Source organism: Malurus melanocephalus, unplaced genomic scaffold (genome assembly GCF_030028575.1).
Source record: "Malurus melanocephalus ecotype Western Australia unplaced genomic scaffold, MMel_1.1 scaffold_162, whole genome shotgun sequence".
Taxonomy (NCBI): Eukaryota; Metazoa; Chordata; class Aves; order Passeriformes; family Maluridae; genus Malurus; species Malurus melanocephalus.
The window spans coordinates 980,458-991,183 of NW_026623394.1; the positions used below are offsets into that span (position 1 = coordinate 980,458).

The 10,726-nt window shown below is 38.5% G+C and overlaps 1 protein-coding gene across 1 annotated transcript in view; it reads right to left on the reverse strand.

The window, feature by feature from the left end:
• Window positions 1–23: 23 nt before the first annotated feature.
• NSRP1 (nuclear speckle splicing regulatory protein 1) overlaps window positions 24–10,726 on the reverse strand; it is a 12,572-nt gene continuing 1,869 nt past the window's right edge. Inside the window, exons 2-7 of the mRNA XM_057371981.1 lie at window positions 10,612–10,699; window positions 5,486–5,542; window positions 5,194–5,325; window positions 4,492–4,699; window positions 3,802–3,910; window positions 24–2,862 (exon numbers count right to left, since the gene is read on the reverse strand). Coding sequence (XP_057227964.1) covers window positions 1,806–2,862; window positions 3,802–3,910; window positions 4,492–4,699; window positions 5,194–5,325; window positions 5,486–5,542; window positions 10,612–10,699 — 1,651 coding nt within the window. The 3' untranslated portion in view covers window positions 24–1,805. The remainder of the gene's footprint in view (window positions 2,863–3,801; window positions 3,911–4,491; window positions 4,700–5,193; window positions 5,326–5,485; window positions 5,543–10,611; window positions 10,700–10,726) is intronic.

Genomic DNA, 10,726 nt, shown 5'->3' on the forward strand with positions numbered 1-10,726 from the left:
GATAAACTGATTCAATTTATTTATACATTTTTTTTTTCCTTTTACATATGCATCTGAAAACATGTAAAGTAACCAATATTTATCAGGTAGCTCAGCGAGTAGCCATACATCATACACCAGTTTTGTATAAAAACTACTTATATTGGTACCAAATGAGCTGCACTGCACTTATCAAGTGTTTTGAGGCAAAAAATTCCTTCTCTTCAGCTCACCTTCCACTCATCTACCATGAGTATATCCTACCCTCTGTTCTGAACAGTGAAAAGGAAGTTATGAAACTSCTAAATTAGGACCATCTTTGCCTTTTAAAGATAATGAAACTGGAGTTTTAGCTGTACAGAACCAAGTATTCCCTCCAACTTGTACATGATGCACCTGTAYTAATTTATGCAGCTGTTTAGTTACAAGTGTTGCAAGCTGATTGTAAGTCATCAGTATGTGCCTTGTACTGTAAACTGTTATTGTAATAAATTTAATATTCATAAACCATCTGCAGACGTCTCTTGTGCCTCTCTCTTCTGGGAAGAGCAAAGATAAAAATCTCAATTCTAAGGAAAAGCAGAATACCTAGTCCAGTTTACAATGCCAACAGGGCCTCTGACAAAAAGCAGAGGATTTCCTTCAGTGTTTGAACCCTGGCCATCTGCTAAACACTTTTATTCCATTCCAACAGAAGAACCAAAGCTCATTATATTTGTTTACACARACCAGCAAAACCAAACTGCTCCACACTGGAGTATGTGCTTAATCACTTGATTAGCTGACACATAAAACTCATTCCACGCCTCTGTATAGTGGCAGCATTTGCATTTAATTTTACTTGCATTTTGTCTCCTTGCTAAGTCTGCTGAACAAATTATTAGGGAAACACCAGCCTCAGAACCCTTTTTTAAACAAGTAAGTTCACCTTACTCTAGCATAAAAGTGATAAATTTACTACAAAACAAAGTGAAAAAACAATTTTAGAAGTAAGACCACTGTCACACATTCTACTTACCTACTTTGGAAGTAACTTCGTTCTAGAACATGAACCTTTGAATAGAAGACTGACAATGTGAAATATCACTTATCAACTGTAATACCCAATGTAAAGACTCATCTACTTTATTCMATGCAACAAAATGCAGTAAAATAACCCACACATTAGATCCAATATGCATCTTACACTTTATTGAACAGTTTCTGTACATCAGGCCCCCAGACCAAAGCCAACACATAATACAAAATTCGTATCTCAATATGCATTTAGTTTACAAAACTCCACACTACATACAGAAATGTCCTAGATCATTATTCAGGCTGTTTTTCTTGCATTTTCACCCTCTTTTACACCAGTGGGCAGCCATGACTCCTTCCAAGAGCTGAGAACACCTTTCTTTCAAGCAGAGCTCATTTTTTTCTTGCATTTTCACCCTCTTTTACACCAGTGGGCAGCCGTGACTCCTTCCAAGAGCTGAGAACACCTTTCATTCAAGCAGAGCTCACTGTTTTGGCAGCTGAAAGGAGCAGAGGGACTAAATTGTTTAATACTCCCAGGTCTGTCCAAAATCTTCAGGTACCAAGGACATGGTACTGAAGGACAGGCTGGACAGTCAGCCACATTTAATATTTCAATGTACAAACAGACTAAGAGTGTGTGTCAAGAGACCTATTAATGCCTTCCAAAAGTTCCTCTCTTAAGGGACACACAATTTCTGGAAGGAAGCCAGAAATAAATAGCTAGGATAACTTTGTACAAGAATCCACAGGGCAGTGGCCTTTCCTCTTGGCTGACAGCCCAGGTGTTTGTGGGCATCCCAGGGATATCAATCCTCCTCCTTCTCAATGTAAGGTTTGGTGCTGACCCGGGCCATCTGCCGGGCCAGGTACCGGTCCCGTGCTGACATCACTGTCTCCTCGTTGCTCCTTTTGGCAAATTTGCTCATGCTCTCAGGTGCTTTCTGGGCTTGTTCTTTCTCCTCTTTGTCCCCTTCTTCTCCAGCTTTACGCTTCTGCTCAGACAAAACTCCAGAGCTGGAGCTTGCCTTCTCATCCACCTCTCTGTCTTTTCCCTTTCTCTCTTTTTCCAGATCAGTCTCTCCATCTTTTTCCAAAGATGGAGGAGTACTTCCYCTCTTCTCCCTGTATTTCTTTTCATCACTTCCATATTTCTCTCTCCTCTCCTTTGCATGATCTTCCCTTTCTCTGTATTTCTCTCCTCTCTCCTTCTCTCTGTCATTATACTTCTCTCTGTCATTATACCTGTCTTTATCATTTTTTGTTCTTTCTTTCTCTCGTTCCCTCTCTGAGCCCTTCTCCTCTCTCTCCTTTCCCCTCCTCCATTCTCTGCTATGTCCCTCCCTCTCCTTTCTTTCCTTCCCCCTTTGTTTATCATCTTGATCTTCCCTCCTCCTGTAGTGATCTTTACTAGAGTGATCCCCATGCCTATGTCGCTCTTCCCTTTCTCTTTGGTGATCCTTTTCATGGGTCCTACTTCTCTCATAATCCTTTTCCCAGTACTGTTCATCATTTCCCCTTCTGCTTGGCCTGCTCTCTCCCCTCTTTGCAGGGTGACTTGTTTGGGCTTTGGTGCGTGGCTCTTCCTCCACACTGGATGAGCTTGGTGACCTGGAATGCCTCTGGCTTTTTTTTGTGTGTTTAGCCTCCTCTTCACTGCTCACAGAGCTCCCCCTTCTTTTCTTCTTCTTCAAATCTGCTTTACTTTGCTTGTGTCTCTTGTCATCATCACTGCTATCAGTTCCCAAGTCGCTATCAGCATCTGGATTATCCTCTTTCTTAAAAGTCTTCACGTTTTGTCTTTCTGATGGGCTTTTGTTCCTCTCGTTGGGTTCATCCTGACTGTCAGGTTTTTCTTCCTTTATCCTATATTGTTTATGTTAGAGAAGAAAAACATTAAAACAYCTGAGATCTTGAACTTTTCTATAAACTGACTTCTGACCAGGACTTAAGAAAAACATGATGCTGGAAAGTCTAAGAAAGCAAAAATGTCTGTGGCTCAGGTTTCAGGAATCCAGCACAAAGTATCTGTATCTGGCTCACTGGTAAATGTGAGCTGAGGAATTCATCTAAAAGAGTTACAATGGTTAAGCATGCGCAGCCTCCATCTAAGGAGAACAACCTTGATTTATTTGATTTGATTTATTGCTGGCATGTTACAGTGTTTCCTATGTGTTTATTCCTCTATTCACATCAAATAATTATCCAGAGAAGCAGCAGGTTGTGTGTTTTGTTGACAGAGGCAGGAACATTGTTTTTTAAATGCAGTTTTTCTGAAGATCTCACTTGTGGCTAAACAGGAATTACTAACTTTTAACAGCTCAAATGTGCTTAAATGCAMAATGCTGACCCATGGAGGGGGTTATGCTTTGTCATTCTCTCCTGGCTGATGAGGAAATAGATGCTCACTCAYACAAGCCATGTCTCTTCCATTTMAYCACATGGCTYCAGGAACAGCCTGTGGGGCACTCTYSTGASTCAGCACATCACCAGTTAGATTCTATGTCTGCTGAATGCTTGAAGGCATGGAGAGCCTATCAACAATGACTAAAAATGACATTGAAAAGTTTGGTAATTTACTTAGTAATGCTACTCAAAGGTGGATCACTGTGTTCACTGTCACAAAGGATTTCTGTGTCACTGATGATCATTATTTACCACGTAACTCAATTTATCAGCTGTATAAAATAACCAATTTATCTTACCACGGTTTCAGTGCTTTCTGTCTAATTCTCCAAGTGAGAATGGAATCACAAACAGCCAGATGCTGGTTTTTATACCTGAAACCCCAGAATCACATCCTACCTGGCTTCACGGAAGCTGCATTTAGGCATCTCTTCCTCCCCCACGGTCTGGTTTAAAAGATGTCTGTAGAATCCACTGAGATCTCTCTGTTTGGTCACATCCAGGTATGCTGAGACAAAGAAAGGGAGGTTGGATTTACTGTGCCACAAACACAACACACAATTCAATTGGTAAACACCACCAAGACTGAAGTAAAAAAAAAGTAAAAATCCTGGAGATTTTCAAACTCAAAGTGAAAAAAGGCCAGACTAAATTAATCTGACCTCACAGCAGACCATGCCTGGAGCAGGAGGCTGGAACAGATGACCTTCAGAGATCCACTCCAACCTGATTTACCTTATAATCCTATGTCCTATGCTTTAAATCTACTCCTGATTCTGATCAGAATGTCTGAGGTAAGGACTGGAGASATCATTGTACCACTGGCACATGAGTCTTCCTTCAACAGCTGACCCTCCCTTAAAAATTAAAACTACCAACCCAAATAGTACTGACACACAAACAGAGGAGCTGTAACATGTACAAAGAAAACTAACAGACCAAGGTGGATCTGATTCGGGATCTGCTAATCTGGTCCTATTTGATTTAATTATCTCGAGCCTCACAGAGGGACCACCAGATGAACACACTGTAAATCATGTATAAGGCCCTACTTCTTTTTCAGGACAATTATTTCACTGTGAATCTCACCCTCGAGWGCTGATTCTCTTCTTTCTCTCTCCTCCTCCTCAGCTCTTTCTTGCAGCTTCTTCTTATAGGCTGAAGTCACAAAAGCCTCTTTGTCTGCAAACTCCCCTCCTTCCATTTCACGCTCTTTCTGAATTTTTCTTTCCATTCTTCTTTCTTGTTCCTTCTTTCTAATCTCAGCTGCTTTGAGGATATTGTGGATGTATCTGGGCTGAAGCAGGAGGAAAAAAGTTACCATGCTGTAAGGTAATTGAGGTGGCTTAGAAAACACGAAYTGAGATTGATGGAGATGTTGAATTAAGTTGGTAATGGAAGAAAATTGTCAGGAGCTACTCTAATGTGTTCTCCCTCTGATTTATAGCTATCCAAAATAAACTGCCATTCCCTTTCAGATCCYTAATGTGGCACATTTCCCAGTGCCAAGAGGTTGCTGTATTCAATCAAAACAGTCAGCCCATCTCTGACTAGGAGGATTTTTACTCTAAATGAAAATAAATGTTTTTTGATTTTTCATCCCTCTGTTGTCTGTACTGTAACAGCCTTGCCCTTCTTTACAGGAGTGGGAACCTTCTWTTTATACCCACAGAAGCTGACAAGAGCCTTCAATTGAAACAGAATGAAAATAAAAGTATCACTTGTCAGAATAATTCAGCAATGCTGAACCAGTCAGAGGTGGACATACAGGATACATTCTCAGGTATTGACCTTTTTGTCATCATTTGCAGCTAAAAGTTTGGCACTGCTTTCTTTCTTCTTCTGCTGCATTTCATCATAAATACTGTCATATTCATAAACTGTAGCATCTTCTTCTAAAGCCTTCTGAATCTCCAATTTAGTCTAAAAGAAAAAAAGAGGGAAGGAGAAGAAAACATAAAAATAATAATCACAAAATCTTTACTATCTGCAAATATTTCATTCCTATATTGTAATTTAAACAGATCTACAGTATAAATCTACCCATCAGAACACTGAGAGTAAATAAAAAACAGTCCCTTACCTGTTTCATTGCTTGTTTTTTCAATGCTTCTTTCTGAAGACTTTCCCCAACAGTTGGCTGTAGGAAGGAAGCATTGCAGAAACAAAATTAATTATGTTGACACAGAYAATATTTTTCTACTGTTCCAACAAACAACTATATCATAGTTTAATCACAGACAGGTGTAATTCAGAAAATACTCAATTCTTCCTGCATGTACATTAGAGATGTAGCAGTCACAAGCAGAGATTACTGAAAATCACATGARAAAAGAAAAACTGTATTCATATTAAAACCCAAAAATCTGAAAGGATTTGGTATTTATTTAAAGTCTGATCTGTATCATTAGTTGTGTATTTTCAGAGATAASAACATAGCTAAACAGCATGTATTTCCAATGTCACTGTTTAATTTCTCAAGATTAACACGCTAGAACAAACAATACTAATCTTTCCTAAGAAACACATCCCTACCAAAAATGTTTTCTAATCACACTGTCTTTTACAAAAAAAAGCTTTGCATTTTATTTACTTTTWCTTTTAATTAGTTTTGACCTAAACYACATATCTAKCTTATCTCAACCAATAGATAATAGTGTTTATTAAACAGATCCCCCATAATGACAGGACTTGTATCCTTGTTTAYGTAATTAAATATCTCTTAATCTTAAAGTGCAGAAATAGGAAGGAAAAATCCTTTTGCATTTTGGAAGTTTCCCAAGATTTGCAACTTTTACTAATACATGCTCTGTGTGTCATTGTAAAAAGGCAAAGAGATTCTGTAAAAATAAATAAATAATAAAATTAAAAAATGAAAACCAACTAGCAGGGAGCTYGGCAGCAAGGACTAAGATCTTCTGAAATCAAACAGAATTAGCACCATCTAAATTCAAACAGATCCCCTGAACASGAAGGCTTTTAAATTCATTTGATGTTTAAAATAAAATAATAACATGTCGTGACCCCTCTTTCTTATTCTATTAAAACTTTAACAGATGTGTCAACAAGGAAAAACACCAAGTGCTTTACCACAATTTTCTACAGGACAGACTGTAAACAGTGCAAATCTTTTTTTTTTTCACTGGTTAATTTCAAAAACAGGGGACGAGCTGTGCTGGGATGGAGTTGCATTGTACGTGACTGTGCACTCCATCTCTCTCTCCCCTCCTCAGAGGTGCCTGCATGATTTGGCAGGTGGGCAGTGCTATGTGAGCAGACACCGGCCCTGTGCTGAGCACTTACACTGGGAACAGCTAAAATCACAAATTCTCATCCATGTTTACCCAGCTTGACATATTGAGGGTCATCACTGAAGATTTCCTCTATGGGAAACCTTTACAGTGGTTTAACAGAAAGGTACCCCAACAGTGAACAATCTCCCCTGCACTATTCTAGAAAGCAGGGGCTCAGTGACAAAACAGATKCTGCAGTTACATGTGCAGAATAAGCTTTATTACATCAAAATATTTGRAATACTGCTTAGAATGTTTTCCTTGACTGCCTACACGAAATAAATGTGTTGATCTACGAAGATCAGGCAAACACTAGAGTAATACATAATCCTCATTATTGGACATATGATGGTAAAGAAATCCATCTGCCATTTCTCTAGAGTGGCAGTAAGTTTACAGAAAACAAACACCTTCCCCAATGGTTTATGGTGGACAATTTCCTGTTGTGCTGTGAGCTCTGATAGATGAGAACTTTGCGTCTTTTTGTATTGTTTTACTTATCAACTGTCCATTTATTAAAAGTCCTATAAGCTCAATCTGTCTCATACTTTTCCCTTCCCTCTAGTCAAGCCATTCTTCTGAAGCACAAAGCTTATAGTTCAATATTTTCTGGAAGCAGGAAACATTTTAACCCTATCCTCTGAAAGGACAAAGAATCCATGCAAATCAAGGAACTCTCAGAAATGAGGTTCTCCAGTCTACCACTGCTGCCAGACCATGGAAGAGAGCTTGTACACAACTGAAAAGATTACTAAAAAGAAACAAAAGCAATAATTTACCCCAATCTGCTAATATTTCTGATGGTTCTCTCCACTTCTTGCCACCTTCTCACTCTAAAATGAGCTACTTACACCCCCATGTACATGGATTTAGGACTGAATCCCTAAGGTCTATCCCTCATAGAAACCTGTATTATCCAACTGCAACCTGCACAAGAGACTCCAGTCCTCATGGAGGAGAAAAATAAAAATTGCATCAGGCAACAGATTTCTCTCAATTCACACACAAGTCATGGCTACTAGCAGAAGATCAAGAGATCATGAAAAACAAGTAATGTACACAGAATTAGCTTTCCTCAGAACACCTTTCTAGTTTCCAAAAAACAGATCAAGGGCTTCCTGAACTGGAGGATGCACCTGAACCATTGTTTGACACCAAGAGCATCTCTTAATCTGAYTAATCCATTTCTGAATCCCTTTATATTTTTGGACCATATCTTAATTACACCACTTCCTTCTGTTTAGAATAAACCAGTTACTTGGTAATTCCATAACATAACATACTGCTCGTATCATGAGAAATGGCAGTATCACCTTACTTCTCTGAATTATTCTTGATTTTACGCACATCCTCTTGAGCTACTCCTTTCCACTTCCTGCTTCTCAGAAAACTCTTTTCTAGGAGACCCTTTACTCTGCTTAATCTTTGCATGGAAACTGTTGCAGGAACTCTGGCCAGCAGCAACATTAATTACTCAGCAAATCCTTTTTAGTCATATTGCTCTATGCAAAGTTGCAAAGGGAATGGAAGGATCTGTATGCAAAACCAAAAATCTGAGCCTACAACAAGATACAGTTTTTTCTGCTTATTTTCAGCTTCTGTCTACTTAAACATTCCATTTATCTTTTAGGTGGTCACTAAAAAATCCACCAAATCCAGCTGATACATTCACAAAACTGTCCACCTTGGCTCCATAATCTCTCTCCCAAATTTAGCACCTAGTGAGGTCTAAGGACAGTTATTTTTTCAGCCACATTTTTAATCCTGTATCAACTAATCTGTTTTGAAAGATTGATATGGTACAGGAACACAATTCTGGCACAATCAAGAAAAGAAATTTTATCTGCTGTACTACAGAGATAATTTAAACTGAACTCCAAAGGTAAAATGGAAAAATGAACACCACACAGACTGACAAGTCACCTTTTCCCACTCTACACTGTATTTCAAGAAAATTTCCATCCCAGATGCTGTTTCTTATGAACTAACACAAACTAACATCCATTAATATACTTAGCCACAGGAAAAAAAAATCCAAATTCYTTCAGCAAGGGTAGAGGCAAAATCTGAGTGAAAAATGCACAGTAATGTTTAAACAAAAAGGCAACAAAAGTTTGGTATCTAAAATATAATCACAGACCRAGTCAGGTGTGCAGATTTCCCAGCACAAACTTTATTAGAGTTCAGTTAAAAATACATAATCTCCAGACATTTGAGATGTAGTTCTGACTGATAAAGTAGCAGACAGGAAATGAAACCCCTCCCAAATGCTGCTCCTTATCTTGAAAAGCTCTGAAATTATTACTGAACTAATAAAGTAATTCTGATTTTTTTAAAAATCTTCTTTGATAAAGGCAGTTATGAGATTATTACTTTTTGCTGGGTATGTACCATACTGATGAGCACAACAACTTTTAAGAGCTTTTATAACAGACTGTGACAGTGAATCTGTCAGCTTTTCTGAAAGGGAGGATACTTGAGCTGTTAAGCTAAAAGCGGGCAGACAGCATCATATATTATTTTACCAGAATTATTAGCATTCATTCTTTTGTTTCAATGTATAGATATTAAGAGAAAATGAAGAAGTGACAAAATACAAGACAGCCCCCACACTCAGGAAGGTTTCCAGATGTATCATATAATGTTTAATGACAATGGATTAAAAGAAGCATATTCCTGGCATCTGGAAAATATGGGGTCAGATCTTTAATGTAGAGAAGGACACCAAATCCCATCTAACAGAGAAAGCATTCCTGCTGTTGAGGAGAGTGGATCCACTAACATCTCCATTAGCTGTATCTAAAGGAAAGCCTCTCTCTACAGCCACAGTTGAGGGATGCACCTCTGAGGATCACAGCTAAGKGAGGAAAGAGATGGGATTTAAAACACAGTCCTGTCCTGTTTCCTATGAGCTGCACTGAGGAAGTTTCATGTTGAGGGTTGAGTGGATATCACTAGGAAGGTCCTCAGTTCTTTTATGCCCTGTAAAAAGGGAGTTCACACGCCTTTAACAGCAACACTTCGGATTCTGTAACGGAACCAGGTACACAGAGGCTGGGAATGGCTAAACTCAGGCTTTCTGTTACATAAAATTGACAGCTACTAGTTCATTAAAACAAAAATACATTTTAAAAATAACTATTTTGGTGAGCCAGAAACTGATCAAAACTATTTGATGCTTTATTAGCATTGCTTTTCCCCACCACACAAAACAACAAGCATGGAGTAAAGCTGTAGGGAAGAAAAAACATCTCTGTAACGGATTTCTGTAAGGGCCGGAGCCCAGCCCGTATCCCAGCCTGTTCCTGGACACTTCCCGTGTTCCCAGTACCTCATCCAGCTGGGATTTACACAGCACACAGTGCCCTCTACTGGGGCAGGTAGAGAGCAAATATTCTGAACATAAGAATTAAGGGAGATTATAGAAAATAACATCATCGTACATCTTCTTATGCTTTAAAACTTCAGGGTTTTACAGCTTTGCTTTTGCTCACWTTATGCACATCAGAAAATCAATTGCATCAAATTTGGATGGAATGCACTGAAGGATAAAACACACTTAACTACCACACTTTAAAGTTAATATTTGAGTGAGGCCTGTTGATTACTACTGGTCTTTCTATTTGCAGGCATTCACTAGTGACAGCCAAAAAATCTCTTTACAAGCTACAGTAAAGTCTTGCAAACAGGTTGTCACACGTGTTGAATTTCTGGAAGAGTTAACAGAAAGTAACAAACAACTCATCATTTCCATGCAATGTGTACTAAAGAAAATACAGATCATATTTCACACCCAAATCCAAAATGATGACACATATCCTAATGACTGCCAAAACCTGATGCAGACTTTAAGTGTTGGACACAAACAAATTTGCAGAATATGTGGCAAATTTCAGAAGAAAATTGTTGAACTGACCTCTTCATCTGACTCATCTGCGAATACTGAGAGCTTCTTTGAAACAAGATTTTTCTGTGGCAATTTTTTGGGCATAATAAGCCCATATCTAGAAAGAAAAAAAAAAAAAAAAAAA